The 22,692-nt window shown below is 40.2% G+C and overlaps 1 protein-coding gene across 1 annotated transcript; it reads left to right on the top strand.

The window, feature by feature from the left end:
* The first annotated feature begins 446 nt into the window (after nt 1-446).
* Nucleotides 447-13,489, top strand: LOC133141607 (butyrophilin subfamily 1 member A1-like). Its single transcript, XM_061262172.1, has 5 exons — nt 447-465; nt 639-980; nt 1,165-1,453; nt 11,185-11,365; nt 13,433-13,489. Exons 1-5 carry the CDS (start codon nt 447-449, stop codon nt 13,487-13,489), a joined length of 888 nt encoding a protein of 295 aa, XP_061118156.1.
* The last annotated feature ends 9,203 nt before the right edge of the window (nt 13,490-22,692 follow it).

Genomic DNA, 22,692 nt, shown 5'->3' on the forward strand with positions numbered 1-22,692 from the left:
TACATACATACAAACGCTGCAGTGGTGTATACTAAGGCCAGTTACATACGCTATGCAAGTAACACATGCAACGACACAATTAGCAAAGCAAGGGGTTCCTGCGGGGCAAAATACGTCGGGTAAATTTTCTATCGGGATGCAAGCATGGCACAATGTCAAACTTTCCGTTAGAGGCGCCTAATGTAAATACTGTGCAACGAACTACAAATAAAAAACAATAATTTTCTTTGTGAACTGCTTTGAGAAATGACTACAGAAACATTTGAGTAGCATTTGGCTGAACTGGTGCCGGCATATAAACATTTAATCACCATTAATTAAAAAATAATCCATGCCCCAGTGTTACTCATTTAGACCAGATTAGCCGAGGCTGCCACCTTGTGGCAGTGTGGGACCTTTGCCTATGTCCCAAATCTGCACTGTTGCTTGTGTTTCTTGAGTAGAGTATGCCTAGCGAGACAAATCGTAAACTATAGGAGAGCGAAATCGTAGATGAGATATTGAAATTGTGTCTATTCTTGTGGGGAGTGGTGTTATTCATGAAATACTTGTTTCTTAACTAAAACTTGACGCCAAATGTTTTGTAGGTTTTTGCACGTATTCTGGCGTATTTTCAAAGTGATCTGTTCTGGTCTCAGGTTTGTCAGTGCGAGGTCCTTCGATGCCACTACGTGTCCAGCTGGGGGCGTCTGTGACGTTGCCCTGCTCTGTGGATACCCCAATACCTCTGCGTGAGCTGGAGGTGCTGTGGACGAGGGAAGATTCTGGAAGCCTGGTGCATCTGTTCCTGGGAGGAAAGATCCGGACAGAATCACAGAGCCCAGCGTACAGCGGCAGGGCCGAGTTTTTCACTGAAGAAATCTCCAAAGGAAACTTCTCTCTGCTGCTTCGGAATGTAACCACCGAAGACAGAGGGATGTACAAGTGTGTAATTCACACTGAACAAGAGTCTAGTGAAACAAATGTGACAATAGATTCTGGTAAGTTTCCAAATCCAATTTTACGCTGTTTTTTTGTTTTTACATATACACAGTCTGAAAAGGTAGTCTCTTTACTGCATCAAAGTGGTTAAATTTTCCATTGTCTTAGCTTACAGGCACAACGGCGTAAGAAGGTAAAATATTAAAATCTAATTAAAATGAAAAAGTTACTCATGTTTTTCAGAACGGCTGGTGGTGACTGGTGCAGACGTGCCCGTATTTGCATATGCTGGTGAAGATGTGATTCTGAACTGCTCAGTGGACACCCATGTTCCTCTCGGAGAGTTAGAAGTAGAGTGGATGAAGACAAATGAAGAAATCCTGGTGCTGCTGTTTATGGAGGGGCGGTACAGACCGGAGTCACAGCCTGAGAGATTCAGAGGGCGTGCTGAGTTCTTCAGTGAGGAGATTCCCAAAGGCAACTTCTCAATGAAACTGAGGGATATAAAAACTGAAGACAGAGGGGAATTCATGTGCATAGTCCACACAAACAAAGAATCAATCAATGCAAGGACATACGTACAAAAACTGGGTATGTACAACAAAGCAAGTAGACAGACTGATGGATGACTGATGCCTTAGTCTCCAAAAACACCCACAAGCCTCGGGTTCTTTTTAATGTTTTTAATTCCCTTATTAACCCCCGTGATGTATCCTCCATCATATCTTCACCCACACTCTGTGAACATTTTCTTAAATTTTTCATTGAGAAGGTCTCTACTCTTAGGCTAGCCCACACGAGTGTTAACACATTGAGTGTTACCATTGACCCTGCTCCATCTCTGTGCTCTGCCATTTTTGACCAGTTTGAGCCTATATCCCTCCCCTCGCTCTCAGATATAATTAAGCATCTGCGGCCTACATATTGCCCCTCAGACAGCATCCCCTCTCGTCTTCTCAAAGAAGTTTTTGATTCAGTTGGTGCTGCATCCAAACATGCTGTAGTGCAACCACTGCTCAAAAAGAAAAATCTTGACCCCTTGGTTCTCTCTAACTTTAGTTAGTTAGTTATCTCCAAGTTACCTTTTTCGTCTAAAGTATTGGAGAAAGCAGTTTTTATTCAGTTACAATCATTTTTAGATAGAAATGACATCTGTGAAAAGTTTCAGTCTGGTTTTAAACCTCGGTACAGTACTGAAACTGCCCTTTTACGAGTTTTTAATGATCTGATAATAACTACAGACTCTGGTGAGCCTGCTATCCTGGTGCTCTTAGACTTGACAGCGGCATTTGACACCGTGAATCATGAGATTCTTTTATCTCGCCTTGAACACTGTGTGGGTATTAAGGGGGCTGCCTTGGAGTGGTTTCGGTCGTACCTATTGGACAGGAGTTTCTCTGTCCATGTGGGAGATTACTCCTCAGATACAGCCCCACTCACTTGTGGAGTCCCCCAGGGCTCTATTCTAGGTCCTATTTTATTTTCTTTATATATGCTGCCCCTGGGGTCAATTTTCAGGAAGCATACGCTTTCTTTCCATTGCTATGCTGATGATGTACAGATTTACTTACCTGTAAAATCTCAATGCAAGAAGTCACTGCAGCTTTTACTTGCATGTCTTAAAGACTTAAAAAACTGGATGGATGCTAACTTCCTGCATTTAAATGAAAATAAGACAGAGGTCATTATGTTTGGACATCCAGCTCAATTGGAGGACATTGTTGGTGCTTTGGGCCCCTGGCCCCCAAAAATGTTCCTGCAGCGAAAAGCCTTGGTTTCACCTTTGACAGTGCCTTTAAACTTGAGAAGCAAATTAGTGCTGTTGTCAAAGCTGCCTTTTTTCAGTTAAGACAAATAGCCAAGGTCAAGGCCTATCTTTCTCAAAAAGATTTGGAAAGAGTGGTCCATGCTTTTATAACATCTCGGCTGGACTACTGCAATTCTCTATATATAGGCTCTCTCTGCCATCTGCAGCTAGTGCAGAACGCTGCTGCCCGCCTTCTGACTGGCAAAAAGAAACCGGAGCATATTACACCAGCACTGTCATCCCTACATTGGCTTCCTGTCCGTTACAGAATAAATTTTAAAATTTTATTATTTGTTTTTAAGGCAATGAATGGTCTAGCACCTACGTACTTGTCTGAACTCCTCAATATGTATACCCCAGCTAGATCACTTAGATCATGCAATCAGCAACTTTTGGATGTCCCTATGTCGAGGAGAGCTAGGAGGGGTGACCGGGCCTTTGAGGTAGCTGGCCCCAAGTTGTGGAACAGCCTACCGCCACATATTAAATCTGCCCAAAACATAGATGTTTTTAAATCCTTGTTAAAAACCTACCTTTTTAGTGAGGCCTTTATGTCAGACATAAATGGGAAATCCAGATAATGTACATGTATTTCATTTTATTTCATTTCATTTCATTTCATTTCATTTCATTTCATTTCTTTTTATCTCATTTTATTTCATTTTATCTTTAATTTTATTGCCTGGTTTTGTACAGCACTTTGGTCAACCATGGTTGTTTTAAATGTGCTTTATAAATAAAGTTTATTATTATTATTATTATTACTCTTACACACAATTTCACTCCAAATAAAATGGAAAGAAAACGGAGAATGTAGTGTATTAATAGTGAATCAAGCATTTGAAAACATATATATAACATGTATATATATTTGCCTCCAATATGGTTTGTCATTAATGTCTAACATTTCAAAATCGCAAGATATCATTAAACATTTTTAGTCAGGTGTTAAATCTGTAAATAATGTCATTGCTAGAAATCCATTGCTTTCAAATTGCCAGTAGTGATTGTTACATCAGCATTAAACACTAGAAGAACATTCTAATCACATGCTGCATGTGAGATTTCTTCACCTTAAAGGGATATTTTACTTTGGTATAAAACAATTAAAATGTAATTTTGTGGAGATTACTCCATTATGTTTGAAGAGCATGAATAGAAGAAACATCAGCTGCCCCTGCTGATCCAGGTTGTCTGGCTCAAAATTCATTTACAGGATATTGCCAAAAGTAATAGTTTTAATGAGCAAACTAACTTCGGAGGGTAATAGATTGAGAAAAGAAATAATGTAAAATATGTTTGCGCGGCATGGATGGTGCAGTGGGTAGCACTGCCACCTCACAGCGAGGAGGTCCTGGGTTCAAATCCCTGTTGGCCGGGGCCTCTCTGTGCGGAGCTTGTATGTTCTCCCCGTGTTTGTGTGGGTTTCCTCTGGGTACTCCGGTTTCCTCCTACAGTCCGAAGACATGCAGGTTAGGCTGATTGGAGAGTCTGTTCAGAATAAGATGATGGTTGAATGTATATTTGTTTGCCTTATAAAAGTAAAAGCATATAAACATAACCTCTGATGCTCTGTGGGGGGCGACATGAGGTCAGGAGGTAAGAGTGGTTGTCAGGCAGTCGGAGGGTTCCTGGGTTTAACCCCCCACCGTGGGTGTGTAGAAGTGGGTATTTCCCCAATTGCTCCCAGCGATCTGGCTGGTGCCAGTTGGTGTGAGTGTGTGAGTGTGTGAGTGTGTGTGTGTGAGTATGTGTGAATGCATCAATTGCAATCAATCTGTACCAAGTGCTTTGGATGCAATAACATCATAACAGGAGGGAGTTACCAAACATGTAAAACATACGGCTCCGGGTTAGGGAGTCGACATTTGCGTAGAATGAAGACGTATGTCAGGGTGGGAGGTAATACCCCTGGTCACCACCTGAGGGCTGAGGATCATTGATTTCACCTGATCCTCATTTACTTCAGGGGAATTACCTCCCGGGAGACTATTTAAACCCAGTCCTGCCTTCAGTTCAGTGCTTGTGTATTTAACTGTTCACTCTTATACCAAGCCGGTAAAAGCACAGGGTAGACTCTTGCTCTATGAGTCCGGTATTGTGCTGGTATTATTGTGATTGCTATTACGGGTAAGGTTGGCGTGCAGTTGGTCGCTCTTGTTCACTGGCGCCTTCCTTTAAGGTTCTTTGTTCTTTTTATTTGAGACTCGTGGGTAGAGGGACGGTGTCCCCGGTAACTGTATTTTTGTTTGTCTTTTATTCCCGAGCTGCGTCTCGTGGGTTTTATTTTATTGTGCCTAGCATTTTTTTCGCTTGGTTGTATTTTCTTTTCGGGATTTCCTCAGTCCACTACTTCACTGAGGGTTCACAAGCACCAAGTTTGGTTTGCTATTTCGCCCAGTTTTAAAGGGTTGTTTTATTTTCTCCTCAGCCAGTTTTTGGGCTTCTTTTCTGTTTAGTTATTCTGAGTCGCCTTCGGGTTTGTTTTTGTTCCTCCCTCTGTCTCGGGAGAAGGAAAGTATTCAGTTCCGTTGTGTTTTGGGAGTATTAGTGGCGAACACGTTCGCGTGTGCGCTTTTTGAAGGGGTTTTCTCCTAGTCGCAACTGGCTCTCCGTCACCCCCAACATAACAACGTAGTGATAGTCAGAGACTATAGGGAGGCGAAGTTATAGAACAGTGCAGAAACACTAAGAGATTGTGTTAGTGAATTAGTTACGTGAATACTTCTAAACTACCCAATAAAAGTGACTGTTAGTTAGTTATTTAGTAAGACAGACAGTAAGTGTATTAATCGGATTAGTATTGTACAATATCTAGATTAGTAGTAGTTAGTAAGAATAGTGCTTTACAACATTTAACTACCAAGAGAAGCAGGAAGTAAGAATCGCGAGTTTGGAAGGAATGTTGAAAACCCGAAACTACCGTATAGTGGGACACGCAGACAGGGGAGTGACTAGGCTGGTAAACATTCAGATGCAGACATAACAGGGGATGACAAATGAGAACTGTAATGGAAAACGATAACCAAGGATGTATGAAAAATGAATAAATAACAAGAATAAACATAAATACAAACAGTACAGATACAGAAACATTACAGCCTCTCTGTGTGGAGTACACCCTGGACAGGTCGCCAGTCCATCGCAGGGCACACACACCATTCACTCACACTCATGCCCACGGGCAATTTAGACTCTCCAATCAGCCTAACCTGCATGTCTTTGGACTGTGGGAGGAAACCGGAGTACCCAGAGGAAACTCGCACGAACACGGGGAGGACCTGCAAACTCTGCACAGAGAGGCCCCAGCCGATCAGGATTCAAACCCAGGACCTCCTTGCTGTGAGGCGGCAGTGCCACCCACTGCACCATGCAATTTGCATTAATTTGATTATTATTTGAAACCAGTTTTGCAGGCTCTGTTGGAGAGGCCTATGTTTGCAGTACTATAAATCTCATGAGGATCCTTGTGATATTTCAGATGTCTCCATACATGAAGTCACTTTCTGGTACGTTTTATTTTTATAATGCAGTATTTTGTGAAAATAATCACAAAATTATTTATTACTGGTCGAAGTCTATTTATTTATTTCTGGCTCCTATATAACACAGGATTTTATGTCCATATATGGTACCAGAAGACAGAATGTATTCTTAGCTTAAAAATGAAAGCTTGTCAATTTGTTTCTCACACTCAATGAGACATTCTGTTTAGTCAGCCCAAGTCTATTCAATTTCTTGTGATTACAAAATTCTTATCTGGATAAAAGTAGCTGGAGTGAAACTGTTCCAACTTGCCCCAGCTATGGGGAAAGTGGAAACAGCTGGGGTAAGTTCAAACAAAGTCCAAAATGTCAGAAAACATGTCAGAAAGAATGCTTTGTTTTAATACAAGTGAAAGGTTGGTGAATCAAGCATTTCTTACTGTTGACATTTTTAAACTGATAATTGTCCTGCAGCTAGAAATGGTCTATATTTTGTGTACTCCAACCGCATTTGGCAACATTAATATGTAATGAATGCCTGGGAGGAAATTGATAAGAGCGAGTGCTAAGCAGGACCGAATAAGTGCGTGGTACACATGGAATATGTAAGGAATAATGCACAAGGTGGTCATTACACAGTTTTAAAGCATGATGCGGGGCGAAGAACCACCCAATGCCAAGCCCAGGTGTGTGCCTACTTAATCAGTAGGCGTGGTCCTCCGTTTGGCTTGCCTCTCTCTCACAAACCCAGCCCCACCTGCCACGCTCCCCTTCTCAGACCCCACCTGTTTAAACTATTTCTTCTCTTTTATCTCAAACACATTTGTTTTTTCATATACCATATAGTATACAGTACTGTGCAGAATTCTTAGGCACCCGTATAACATTGTGTACAGATAGGATTATTTCAAAAATAATTCAATGAAAGGTCATAAATAAACGTACTATACATTTTACATTACATTTGAGTCATTTGGCAGAATAGTTAAAAACTTACTCAAATCAATTTTTTTTGTGACCACCCTTTGGCGTTAAAACTGCATCACTTCTCTGAGATAGCCAATGCTGTCCTACAGTTCTATAAGACAATCAGCAGGGAGCTTGTTCCAAGCATATTGGAGAACTTGCCGCAGTTCTTCTGCAGATTTTGGTTGGCTCCTTGCTTCTGATCTCAGACAGCCTTCATCAAGTTTTTATGTAAAAAGTAGTCAATTGCTTACAGTAATATGTTACTTTTTTTAATTAAATGCAAAAATATCTCTGTAACAATTTAATCTTTTGGAAAATTAATATTTAGAAATCTCAAATGTGTTCTTTTACACGGACACACACAAATATATATATGTATAATACTAGGGTGCCTAAGACTTCTGCACAGTACTGTATATATATCACACTTTTTAAGTCACAGTGGCTAAAAGTGTCTGTTGAATGAATAAATTCTATTCATGCTGTGGTTTCTGGTAGAGAATCAAGGCTTCCGCATGTGTTTTTGAAACTTTCAAGAACATAATAGTCAAAAAGTAGAGTCATGTGTCATCCAGATTGACAGTCTTGATTGTTTGTCCCAATTCCCAGCGATGTGTTTTGTAAATAAATACCGGTCATGTCAGGGTTGGGTGTGGACTGTGGACAGGCACGGCTAGGCGCGGCTAAGGCTCGGAGCAGGTTACGATGACAGCTCTCCCCAATGACGTAACCCTCAAATTCAAAATAACTTCCTTCGTCTGGCAATTCTTTGGACGAGAGAGAGGCCGGTGTTCAAATCTCACCTCGGTCTCAAGCAAATCTCCAACTCGTTACACTAGCAACTAGCAACAGAACATGAAACTTTAGGAACCTTTCTAGTTGTGTTAGGAGAGCTCTGTTTCGGGCTCTGGCTGTCTCCAACCAGGGAAATACAGCAACATCATGAACACTGCATACTACTGTTAAAATGACTGGTTTCTTTTTGCAGGTGCACATTATAACATGTTCACAAACTTGGCACTGCCTTTGGAGAATTTTGGCATTTCAACTGGGTTAAATTCTGTACTGTACATACTGCACAAAATACTGTTGGTTCTCGATCACAGGATCTAAAAAGTGAGTAGCCAACTTATTCACATGATTTTAGCATTTTAAACATTTCTCATTTCTCTTTCCTTATGGCTTTGCTGTAGACCAGATGTGTATTACACCACTTTTGGTTCAGAGATGTAATGTGGGGTAGCAGTAGAACCCTGACCTGCCTGTGTACCTAAATCAACATGACTGTATTTTCTGTTTCTCAGTGTTTAGCTGGTAAGAGTGATTTCATGTTCTGGGTTAGAAAGGGAACTGGCTGCACTATGCACAAGGTGGGAACTGTACTGTTAATTGTACTGCAAAATAAATAAATAAATAAAAGTGGTTTTTTTTAAACATTTCAATTTAGCTAATTTTGTGGGCTCGCATTTATGTTCAAATAAGTGGTTCTCCTGAGGTATGTGACATACCACACCCAAGATAGAATAAGAAACATAATTGTTGGAATCTGCTTTGGAATCATCGTATTGTATGGTTTGTCTACAATTGTTTGTACAGGTAAGGCTATACTTTACAAAGCTTCAAAAGGAATTCATTGCTGTTCCTTGTCATGCGTAACGTATACATTGTGTGTACAATCAGTGTTTTCTTGCAGGTGTCAAGTGAGACGTGTGGTGATACACTGTTCCTGAGTGTTTCTCTGGCTGAAGTGGACCGTTTTTGTGGAAATACTCTTTCTGATATACACACATGATGGAGCTTTTTTCTCAACGCGTAAGTTACCTTTTAGAATAAACATAAACCAAGCATGAACAGTACCAAGCATGTGCCGATGCACAGAAACATAAGCACTCAGGCTGTCACAACGGCATGGCTCATCCAACGCAGTGAATAAAATCCCCAGCATCCATAGGGTCAGAGGGTCAGAATGCAGCCATGGAGGACCATTTAAGAGTGGATTTAAGAGTGTTTCAAAGCCAGGGATTCGTTTTTATTTTGTGTGTGCTATAGCTCCACCGCTCTCTCTGTGTGGAGAGCCTTGTAGTATATCATTAATGTAGGAATATGAGAAAGGGGTCTTTATCACTGTGGTACATGTCTTAGATTGTATTTAGGATTGGAGTTTCTGAAGTGTGCGGTTGCCCAACATGCTGCACATCGGAGCGCTCAGTGAAGGGTGTTGGGGGCTCCATAATGGTGTGCATATGTGGGGCATTTATCCATCATTGATTAAGTGCTCCCGCACCCTTAGAAGGCACGGGTAATGGCAGTCTAATGGTACATCTTCCATTTGAGTTCTGGTTTTTGATTACTAGCTGTACATGAAACAAGACTGTTCTTCTGTTTGTTGCATTTTTCCGTCGCAAATATATGAATTCAGTGTAAATACTTTACAATTGAGTTAGTGTGTTAATAACTAGCCGTATATTTGACCTCGTTTCAGAAAAGGATGAAAGTATTTGGTATTTCTTGCTGACATATTAATGTTCAGCGAATCCTTCTTGATCAAAGAAGTTTGGTCTTGGTCGGTCTTTCCCATTGTATTTATAATTTAGCATACTTTAAGAAATATAACTTAAGAAAAATAAGTGTATGACCAGAAAAATAATTTAAAACAATGGGAAGATGCTACATGCTAAATGTTACGTCCCTCTGGTGTCTAGGGGTCCACAATGCGGCATTACTGCAGTCCTCAAGATGACATCTTGCACAGTTTCTAGTTAAGACGTTAAGAGGTTTAATTTGCAAAGCATCCTGGGAAATGTGGAACAGAGCATACGTTATTGGTCCACACACATCAGAGATCAAAGAACAAGAATCTGAATCTGGGCCACAACAGGATCAAAATTTTAAAAAATTAATAATCCTTGGCAAACTTATTTATCAACCAAGAAATAGTTCACTGGATGAAAAATGAATGTTGCAAATGTCATCTTAGTCTGCAGACTTCAACTCTAACTTTTCAATTTGAACTGCAGAGAGCAATAAAGTTCCGCAGAATGAAGGTTCTGAAGGATCTTGACAGATTCTGTGGTGAAAGATCCTCCCTGTGTCCACACATCTCATGAAGCACTGCACACTCGGTAGTGTTATTACTGAATGTCAGGTATTAAAGGAACAATAGGTAAGATTTTTGTGCTAAAACATTGTTACAAGACCATTGTACATCCCTTCCTGTCATTGAAAAAGGCTCACTGACATGTTGACTCACCCTCTGTCTGTGCTTATAGTCCTTAAATTCGGGCTTCAAAATATGCAGTTGATGGGCCGGTACTCTGTACCAAAACATTGTATAGCTGTACAATAATTCAAGCTCATTGGTTGAAAATTGGTTCCAATTGCCACAGCCAAAGGTGTTTCAATGTCGGTACATTCACAGAGAAGGGGGAGGGATAAACAGTGTTGTGGTTTGAGAGTGTTTGTCGCTGCAATTCCTCTCTTGACCGTTAGAAGTTCGAAATTACCCATTGTACCTTTAAATATGAAATACTAAACTTCATCGCAGATCATGTTGATTTGTCTAACTGACATGGTGCAGGGTGGATCTTGGGGTGGGGCTACACTCTTCTTTAGCCCTTGGCCACTGCTGAGCCGAGGAGGTACAAAACCTCTCCTTTAAGTAATTATGTTTTATTTGTGGCTTCTTTCTTGGTGCAGTGTTAGGGAGATTAACCAATAAATTAAATTTATGTGATGAATGTTTTAAAGAAAAATATGTGTTATTGACTACCCACTACTACAGCTACTACAAAGAGTAGCGACATAATACAATTCAAATAAAATAAAAATCCTTTCATTTCTTGGTTTGCCTAATTGAGGGTGTCTAATTCAAGTGCTGAGTGGTGATGGTACTGAGTAATTTGTGACTTCATTATGTTGTTAATCAGGGATTTAAAATGATGTAAAACAAGTCAAAACCAAAAATCAGTTTAAAGGGATGTTGTCTGTCTCATCATTTTTCAGCTCAGGAGCCACCACTGTCTTTAGCAAGGCTTCCAACGGCGGGGGGGGGGGGGGGGATGTCCGCCTCAGAGCCTGTCCATCCAGACACAGCCAGAGGGACCTGAAGGACTGCAACTCCCAGCATGCACTGAGGCCTGTCAGACCCGTGCCTGAAGATCAGCAGCTCCCAGCATGCACTGAGGTACGTCAGACCTGCGCCACGGACAGCTATATGCATGCCACATGGGATTGCACACCAATTAAACAATTCTGGCGGGACATCACAGACAACCCCTTCCTTCTTTTAATAAATAATAATAATAATACATTTTATTTGAAGTGGCGCCTCTCTAGACACTCAAGGTCACCTTACATTGGGCAAAATACAAAATAAACATGGTAAAAACATGATACAAAATATCCCATTTAAAATCATCAACAAAAATAGAAACCATGATACAATATATCCAATTAAAAATAATTTACAATGAACATACAATTCATATCAAACCAACAGACAGCAGACAGAGATAGACACAAGAACATGTAAAGGGAAGGAAACAGTCAGGGGTATGCAAGAGTAAACAGATGAGTTTTGAGAAGTTTTTTGAAAGATGACAGTGACTCTGCATGGCGGATGTGTATGGGTAGAGAGTTCCAGAGCCTGGGTGCTGTAGAGCTGAATGCTCGAGCACCCATAGCAGAGAGTCGGGTGGTGGGGATAGACAGGAGGCCAGCTGAGGAGGAGCGGAGAGTGTGAGTTGTGGTGTAGTTGTGAAGAAGGTCAGAGAGATAAGGGGGTGCAAGGGTGTTTGGGCTGCCACATCCCACTCTCCCCTCCACTCTGCGTATTTGGAGACTTATCCAACATAAACGTAAACAACAGATCCAGCAGGATACTCTCCTGCCCTAATCATCGCCAAGAAAACTATGCTCATGAATTGGACATCAAGGAACACAATCAATATTACACTTAGTTTTTCCATTGATATGTATTCAATATCTGCCTCAATTTAAAAAAACAAACCGCTGACTTTGACATAATCTGGAATCCATTCATTGATTCCAAAAATTTGTAACCTCTGCACCAATTTCACACATTACAGTTTTACTTTTTTATTTTTTTCATGTTTCTTTTTTATTGTGTGTGTGTGTGTGTGTGTGTGTGTGTGTGTGTGTGTGTGTGTGTCATCCATAATAAACATCCCTGTTATCATTATCTTTATTATATTGAATTTCCTTATTATTATTTTTTTCGTCCTCTCTGGTTGTTTGCGGTTTGTTTTATTTAGTTTGTTTGGTTCTTTTTGAATGTCTGATTATTTGTGGCCCTGTATTGCACTTTATTGCACAATAAAAAATGTTTAAACAAAAAAGGCCCCCAACCCCACATTGCTCCAGGGGGGATTGGCCCCACTAAATCTAATTCACTGCCAATCGTTTTGGATAAAAGCACCGGATAAATAACACATTCTATTATTTAAATGATAGTCTAATCATGCCTCACTTCTAGTTTATGACATGCCGATGACAACTTTACTGACTTGGCCTATGCTTATGCCGATGCTAAAATTGCTCAGCTGTTCCCTAGTTATTCCAGTTGTTCAAGTATACACCCAGCTTTACTTCCTGCTCATCGGTCTGCAGGTATACTAGTTTTGTGTGTGTGTGTGTGTGTGTTACATGTACTAAAGGCGCGGGAGCCATACAAGTGAAAGTATAAGTTAATATAATATTTTTGTCTTGCGTTATTGGAAGGTCCCTAATTCGTTTGTATTAGCCTCGCTAAATTATAATACTCCACGCATTTTGGCCAGGCTTATGTAGACCTAATGATGAAGATCAAGATGAGAGTTCTCTCGTGGTTTCTGTCGCTGATTTGCGCTATCAGGACTGAAGGTAATTGACATGTCACAGTACGGCGATATCTGGTGTTTCATAAGAAAAATATGTCAGGTTTAAACGAATTTTTTGGAATTAATCATATCTGTAAGTCGACAGAGTATTAACCTACGGATTTAAAAACGTTTCTATTCCGACATTATTATTTCCGAAATAATTCAGTTTCATAATTCATTTTTCATTATTTTCCTGTTTGTTTATTCCTCAATTAACAGAACAAATGTAGCCTATTGCTATGTGACATATATTCTAAATAATTTTTCGTTTCATAACGTGCTAATGAAATAAAACGAATACCAAGGAATTTCTAGGTTTTTGCAGTGCACGCATTCTGACGGAATTTCAAAGTGATCTGTTCTGGTCTCAGGTTTTTCCGTGCGAGGTCCTGCGATGCCACTACGTGTCCAGCTGGGAGCGTCTGTGACGTTGCCCTGCTCTGTGGATACCCCAATACCTCTGCATGAGCTGGAGGTGCTGTGGATGAGGGATTCTGGAAGCCTGGTGCATCTGTTCCTGGGAAGAGAGAGTCGGCCAGAATCACAGAGCCCAGCGTACAGCGGCAGGGCCGAGTTTTTCACTGAAGAAATCTCCAAAGGAAACTTCTCTCTGCTGCTTAGGAATGTAACCACCGAAGACAAAGGAATGTACAAGTGTGTAGTTCACACTGAACAAGAGTCTAGTGAAGCAAATGTGACAATAGATACTGGTAAGTAGCCCCACCACCTTTTATACATGCGGTGTAACATTTTGAGAAGTATAATAATGATAATTTGTTATTTAGCTGACATTTTTATCCAAAGCAACTTACAGTTGACTAAGCAGAGGACAATGCCCCCTGTAGCAATGCGGGGTTAGGGCCTTGCTCAAGTGCCCAACAGCAGCATGGATCTTATTGTGGCTACACTGGGGCTTACTGTGGCTACATTAGGCTACAGGCTACTTATTTCAATGGTGCATTCAATTTATTGGACAACAAACTGAATTTGCCATTTTGCTGAAAATGAAATGAACAGGAAGTATTATTTTACATGCATAATGGAGCATGAAGGTGAAATTTGCTACACCCTGTTAAAAATGAAATGCAAATGAAAAAGTTACTTGTGTTTTTCAGAGTGGCTGGTGGTGACTGGTGCAGACGTGCCTGTATTTGCATATGCTGGTGAAGATGTGATTCTGAACTGCTCAGTGGACACCCATGTTCCTCTCGGAGAGTTAGAAGTAGAGTGGATGAAGACAAATGAAGAAATCCAGGTGCTGCTGTTTATGGAGGGGCGGTACAGACCGGAGTCACAGCCTGAGAGATTCAGAGGGCGTGCTGAGTTCTTCAGTGAGGAGATTCCCAAAGGCAACTTCTCAATGAAACTGAGGGATGTAAAAACTGAAGACAGAGGGGAATTCATGTGCATAGTCCATACAGACAGAGAATCAGTCAATGCAACGGCATACGTACAAAAACTGGGTAAGGAATGCGATCACATGCTAATTCATTCCAAATATTACATTTACCAGAAAAGGGGAAAAATCATAGAGTGTAATGTTTTAATAGTGAAATAAGCATATTTCCCCTCCAGTATGTTTTGTCATTACTGTCTAACATTCAAATACTAATCATTAAAACATTTCAGTCAAGCAAGAAATTTATGTAAATAATGTCAGCCATCCATAAACCATACAACAATATTGCAGTGTACTGAGCATGAAAGATCTTCATGAAGCAATGTTTTAGTGATGCATGCAGATCTTCAAGTAATAAAACTATAGTCCTATACTTCAGTCTGAAATTTGTTCAAAGATCATTGTTGTGTGTTTTTTTGTTAAGGACACTTCACCATGGGTTGGTAGGGGAGACTTAGGATTTTTTAAATAATCAGTAGAGTTCTAGGACATGTCTGTCAACCAGTACAGTACAGTACAGTATAAGCAAAGGATGCGGCCATGAAATGTTACACATTGCCCGATAAACTGTACAAAATCTGCGATGATGTCCCTTAACTAGTAAAGTAAAAATGCCCTGCCCTCACATCTGCCAATAATTAAAGCCTTGGTGTTCATATCCATCCATCACTCCAGTTCAACGCCCTAAACAACTTTCAAAATATTTTTCAACAAATAGAGGTTGATCTCCATCTTTCCTCTACCCCCATAAGATAAATATTGGACCACCCCCCCCTAGAGATACTTTGATGTAAAATTTCATTTGGAAAGGCAAACATCCCAAAATTAAACTAGAAACCATCCAACACAAAACATTACCTGGAGATCTGTCTCTACCACTCAATTACAACTTGGATAGATCCCAATCCAAGGTCTGCCAACATATCGAAGAAAGGCTGGTATATCAGATTTCAGGATGTTATTCACCCGGCTATTCCTCTGTGACAAGCTCTTCTCAGCTCTTCTGCGTTTTGAGCCCACAACCTCATATATTCTCACATCTCTTCGGGGAAAAAGTCAAGAAACATACAAATGCAATCTGCAAATAGTCATTTAGCCACTCCCATTTTTCATAACTACACACTGTTAACAGACTCCTGTCTTGACATTATAACCACTGGATTCAGAACATCAGCATATTTATTCTTCAAGGGTTCCGATTATATCTGTATGTTTACACTAGCACTCGGAACTGTACTGTCCTCTCAGGTCCTCTACGCACTTGTACTTGTGTTTGATCTGCACTTCGTTGTACGTCGCTCTGGATAAGAGCATCTGCTAAATGCCATGTAATGTAATGTAATGTAATATTTTTCCTCAATCCTCACTGTGCTGACAGAATGCTACATTGCCGGTTTGGCAATAAAAAGTTGTTGTAAAAATACATTTTCCTTACAGAGGAAGAAGAAATAGGACAAAATCATGCTTTTTCCAACAATGCCACCTGACGTTCTTCTGTTCAGCCTTTGATTCATTGAACTCTTTGTCACAGGTTTTTCCAATTGGCATATAAGCACCCTGGTTTTATCTATGGCTGCTGCAGTTTTTGCAGTTTTATTCTGGATTCCTCTTCGATATATCTACTGTGGAGGTAGGTGTGAACTCACTTCATATAATTTCACACTGAATGTATGATAAAATGCAGCTCTTGCTGTATTTTGCAGTGTTTTTCATGATTTATACACATATATACAGTATATTTAAATGTGCACAAATGGACTGGGAATTGATGGAAGAATACTCTGCACCTAGTCAAATCCACATATTGTTATTTACCATTATTGTGGTAGTAGTCTGATCAAATAGCTTATTTAATTTTTATGAATTTACACTCAGTGTGCACTTTATCAGGTATTTATTAGACTTATTTTTTAGATTTATACTGCTGTAGCCTATCCACATAGAGTTATGATGCGTTGTGTGTTCAGAGCTGCACTTCTGCATACCACTGTTGTAATGTGTGCTTATTTGCATTACTGTCACCTTGCTGTCAGCTTTTACCAGTCTGGTCATTCTCCTCTGACATCACTCATTAACAAGGCATTTCTGTCAGTGGATAAATTTTTTTGCACCATTCTTTGCAAACCACGGCGGCACGGATGGTGCAGTGGGTAGCACTGCCGCCTCACAGCAAGGAGGTCCTGGGTTCGAATCCCCGTCGGCCAGGGCCTCTCTGTGTGGGTTTCCTCCGGGTACTCCGGTTTCCTCCCACAGTCCAAAGACATGCACGTTAGGCTGATTGGAGAGTCTAAATTGCCCGTAGGTATGAGTGTGTGAGTGAATGGTGTATGTACCCTGCGATAGACTGGCGACCTGTCCAGGGTGTATTCCTGCCTTTCGCCCAATGTATGCTGGGATAGGCTCCAGCCCCCCCGTGACCCTGTTCAGGATAAGCGGGTTCAGATAATGGATGGATGGATGGATGGATTCTTTGCAAACCTGTGAATTCACATTCTGTGAAAATCCCAGGCGATCAGCAGTTTCTGAGATACTTAAACCACCATGTCTGCCACCAACAATCATTCCACGGTCAAAGTCAATTTTGTTCCTCATTCTGATGGTTGATTTGAACATTAACTGAAGCTCTTGACCTGTATCTACATGATTGCACTGCTGCCACACAATTGGCTGATTAGATAATCGCATGAATAAGTGGGTGTAATAAAGTAAAAATGTTCCTAATAAAGTGCTAAGTGAGTGTATAGTGCCTGCAATGAATTATGGGAGCTTGAGGCAAGGGAACTGTGAGTGCACTTATTTGTGATGATATTTAAAAGATATGAATGGTTCATTGACACAAACAAGCAATTTTTTTGAATCTTAAGAGCACAATTTTGTGAAATAGGGAATTTGACTTGCACACACTGTTTCTACTGCCTTCAGGCTGTAAAATCCCTTTAATTTTTTTTGCATTTCGGCCAATTAGCTCTACTTTGACGTATGATCTCATTTCAATCAAACCAACCTTGTAAGTTCTTGAGATATTGTACAAAGAGAAGGTAAGCTAGCCTCTGAGAATATAAACAACCGGGAATATTGGTAATAAAATACATTTTAAGCCGCGGTGGCGCAACAGGCTAAGATGCAGCGAACCTTGCTGTTGCTGTTCAGTTCATTGTAGTTGCACACCGCACGGCCGAAAGGATGAGTTTGGCCGGGTCACGGGGAGCGGCATAATTGGCTCGCCGCTCCGAGGGAGGGGTGAGGACTCAGCGGGGGGAGGCTCGCCGCATACAACAACAGCCCCAATCGCCTCGGAGTCACAGTCACATGGAGACGATGCGGCCTGGAGAAGAAGGCGTATCGCTCTCCGGATCGTTAGATCCGTTCTTGCTGCCGGGGGACGTAATCGTATGTGTGCGGTGTATCCTAGTTAACATGCGTAATTCATATAGATAAGGTACAATTGCCAACAAAATTGGGAGAAAAGGGGATAGAAAATACATTTTATATTTTAGGGAATTCCTCATATTCCCTAAATACTTATCTCAGCACTGTTATGACCCAGCACATGATTAATAAAAATATTATTCCATATCTCAAATAATGTGTGCAAGTACATGTGTGTTAATTCTGACTTTTTCTTACTTCTTAGATGAAAGCAACAGGGCTCCTTATTACATCCATGTCTCAGTTCCGTGCATCCTAGTATCCATCGCATTCGCCTTATGGGGTAAAATTGAAGGTAAGTGCCTGCTTTGCTTTGTGCAGCTATTTCTAACCGTGTTCATGCTGTGATCCTTGACTATGGAGAGTGTAGACATGCAAGCCTCCCCAAAACACAGGCCCACTGCTAAGCTCTGCACAGACATGAGTCAGAGGAAGACTCTTTTTTTACAAGCAGCTTTAGCAAGCAGACCGTGGGCACCCAGTCCACCAGTGGGGGTTGCTTGAGAGTGACGGAATGTGGATCTTGGCCAACTCAACCCTACGTAACCCTACGTAACTCACTGCTTGTGTTCTGATGTGCATTTTATTTTGCAGGTTCCTTTCAAGAGGCTTATGTTTGCATTGTTATAAATCTCATGAGGATCCTATGGATATTTAAGATGTCTCCATATAAACCTCCTGGTATGTTTTTATTTTATAACGCAGTAGATTATTATCATAATTATACAATTCTGCCCCCTTTATCACAAGATTTTATGTCCATATACAATTTTGTTTTCTTAGCTTAAAAATGAAGGCTTATCAAAAGTCTTTCATAGTGAGGCATTCTGTTTAGTTAGCTAATTTTAAACCAGCATGAAGACCAGAGAGCTGTCTTTGGGATTAAAGCAAGCCATTTTGAAGCTACTATACCACAAGATGCAATGGAAGGCAAGATTACAATTTGGAAATAAGTACAGAGATGAAGCAATCACCTAACCCTTTTTGGAGAAGTAAGCCTTTTGAAATTTATCGTCCTATTGTCAACCAGAATGTTCTCCTTGTAGTGCATCACGAGGATAACCACTCTCCTTATCCCTCCCCTATAACTCCTGACCCACAGTTTGCACTCCTGGCCTCCAGGCAAGACAATGCAAATATTTGACTAATGTTAGGTTCACAGTGCCTTTTAAGGACTCTTAGACTATTTCTGGTTATATTCATGTAGCATTATCTAGCTAGCTAGTTGTTCTCATAAGGACATTAATAGTTGTGCTTTTAGATTACATTACATTACATTATTGGCATTTGGCATTTGGCTCTTGGCTCTTATCCAAATAAGACATACAGTTGTTTAGACTACACAGGAGTCGAGATTAGAACCACTGACCTGGCGTGTCCCAGTCATTTACCTTAACCACTACGCTACTGGCTGCCCTGTAGCCTAAAAATTATCATTGGATAAGTCAGCGTTCTTACCTTAGTTATCAATACTTGATATACTATGTTAGCTAGCTTGTGAAAATTCAGTCTCCCAAGGTAAGCGCGTATCATGGAAGTAGCCATGGTAACAAACAATAATGTGTGGAAAGTGGGAGCACAGTCTGTCAATCATAGCTAATTGACCGTTCTTGTTACCACACCATGACAGTTGGGGTAAAAAAGAAAATTTAGGCTTAGAAAATATGTTTTAAAATAAAAAAGTATGCATTGTATTGTGTTATTTTTGCCTAAAGATAACCGGCAAATGTCACATTCAAACCACCATGTAACTCTTTTAAAATGACTGGTTTCTTTTCATAGGTTCATGTTACATTAGACTCTTGAAATCGGTTGTGCCATTGGAGATATTTGTCATTACCACAGTGTTAACTTCTGGTAAGTACATACTGCATACAATTATTTTAGTGCCTTTACAACATGGGTTGCATTTTCTTTATTATGTGACGTGGTTTAAAATGTAAACAAGTTGTTGGGATGATTTTTAACATTTGAATAATGTATTATTCCTTCAGCTGTGGATGGCTTTGCTGGAGTAGACCAGATTATTATGGTAGCAGGGGTGTAGTTAGGGTCCCCCATTCGACAGGAATTTTTGAGGGCCCGCTCCAGCTGTGGGATAATATAATCAGTACTGTGCAGAAGTCTTAGGCACCCTATACTTTATTATATATATGTTTCTTTTTTTGTGTGTGTTAGTATAAAAGAACACTTTTTTGATTTCCAAATGTTCATTTTCCAAAAGATTTAATTTTACAGAGACATTTTTGTATTTAATTTTAAAATGTACCATATTACTGTAAGCAATTGACTACTTTTTACACAAAAACTTGATCAAGGCTGTCAGAAGCAAGGAGCCAACCAAAATCTGTAGAAGAACTGTGGCAAGTTCTCCAACATTACATTAATGGCATTTGGTAGACGCTCTTATCCAGAGTGGCGTACAGTTGATTAGACTAAGCAGGAGACAATCCTCCCATGGAGCAATGCAGGGTTAAGGGTCTTGCTCAAGGGCCCAACGGCTGTGCAGATCTTATTGCGGCTACACCGGGATTAGAACCAACCTTGCGTGTCCTAGTCACTTACCTTAACCATTACGCTACAGGCCACTCTGTGTGAATCTAAAAAAACTCTGAAAAAGACCACCATAGTTCCTTTGGATAATAATGTGAAGTGGTGAAGTGATTATAAATATTGTTCTGTATAATATGTAATAATTGCCAATAATTGTTTTTTTATTTTTATTTATGGAAATGTCTATAACAAGGATCTTATTGCCCTGAGCGAAAACTTGAGGGTGAAAACGTTAATAAATACTGAGTATATGGAGCACTTTTTCATTTTAATAGTGACATTATGGTCAATGTAAGAAAGGGAATCAAACTTTTACTGAATTTCTGGACATTTTTACATTGTCCTTTGTTGTAATGTTCTGTCAGTGTTCTGTGCACCATTTCATTATCTCTCAATTCTTTTCAAATCAGGTGCTCTTCAGCCAGTATTTACAGACCCTACAATAAACAGAGACGGGCTTGGAATATATTTTGGAGGGATGCTATTATTTGGATTAATGGCACTGTGTGTTTCCGGTAAGAATATACATTTTTCCTTTTATAATATTGTAAAATATCTTTCACATTCATGCTCTTACTATCAGTGATTGGCTGCAAATGTCCAGTGGGATATATTGCAGCATTATGAAATACCTAGCATACCTAGCCTTAAATAAGAATGTTTATTATATACAATATCCCTTTAAATTGGAAAATGTCAGAATCACATTCAGGTTTTACTTTATTAATGCAGTCATGTAGCCAGTGCTTAATGTTTTGCATCATCTATTTTTTCAGTTTGTCGGGTGATTAAATTGAGAAATTGATTGGCAAAGATCTAGTTGTCTCGGTGGATTGTATGAGTGGAATCCAGTGTTTCTCATTAATATCCATCTGTTTATCATGTTTATGCTTCTGCACGTAACTGTTCCACCTGTCCCTATACAGCATGACCAAATGCACATCTGACCTAGTGACGTTAATTTGTGCAGCAGAAGGACAAGACTGAGATGTGTCCACATGCTTTTGTAACCAGAAGTGTCAAACACCGTTCTTCTCTGTGCTTACAGGGTCTGAACCTTTACTTGTGATTCTGTTGCTACAACAAAGCATCAATTTCCAATTGACATGCTCTATGATCTCCATGCATAGTCAATTTGAAGGTGCAGTAGGTAAGTTGCCCTTTTATAAAATAATTCATAACAAAAAATACCTACTACATACAGGGCTAACAGACACAGCAAAGGAAAGCCAAAGCGTAGTCACGGTCACAGGCAAAAGTTTGATAACAAGTAGATAGTCCAAACAGGCAGATAAACAAAAACAAAACCCAGTCACAAACTGGGAATCCAAACACAGCGGGTCAAACACGAACAGAAGGAGAATCCAAAAGGCGGTGGTAGAGGTACACAAAACGGGTTGACGCACAGGCAGATCAGACAGAGAATCAGCTGGAGAGAATGGCATGAGCACATTACAATCTGGCAAAGAACGAACAGAACAGACAGGTTTAAATAGACAGGTAATGAAGGGAAACGAGAAATAAGGTGTGCATGATAATCAAGAAGTGGGACACAGGTAACAGGAATGAATGACATGAATGAACAGACTACAGAAAGCACAGAGGGAAACAAAAGGCGAAACACTGGGGACTTGGACAGAAACACGGATATAGAAAACACAGATCATGACACATGGCACTGGATTTGTCCATATGTGATGGCCTTCTTGGCATATTCTCGAAGAATACCAAAACTCTGTCACAAGAGTGTGCACAAGTTGATTGACTTCCATGGAAGACACTGCTAGAGTCTTGATTTCATTGGCTTATATTGTTTACATTTTGATCACGATCTGTACATGAAAATGGGACAGCTTTTTTAGTTTTTCTTCATCACAGATATATGAAAGGTATCACAGTACGTGTTTTTTCAATGAATAACATGGTTATTTTTTTAATTAAATGATGGCCAGCCTGTGGTGTCTCGGTGGCGCAGCCAGTAGAGCACTGACCGCATGCTCTTTGCGAGCCGCGACGTCGGCGGTTCGAATCCAACCGTCTGACATTTGTCGCATGTCTTCCCCTCTCTCTTGCTCCCATTCTTCCTGTTCCTCTATACTATACTGTCCAATAAAGCTGAAAAAGGCCGAAAAAAAATGGACAGCAAAAATGTGTTAATTGCACTTATAGGTTGCTGAGGTCTATGAACACAGACATGTTTGAGATTATAAACGTTAAGAATATAAACCATAAGCCTGGCGTATGGGAATT

The sequence above is a fragment of the Conger conger genome, chromosome 12 (genome assembly GCF_963514075.1).
Source record: "Conger conger chromosome 12, fConCon1.1, whole genome shotgun sequence".
NCBI classification, from domain to species: domain Eukaryota; kingdom Metazoa; phylum Chordata; class Actinopteri; order Anguilliformes; family Congridae; genus Conger; species Conger conger.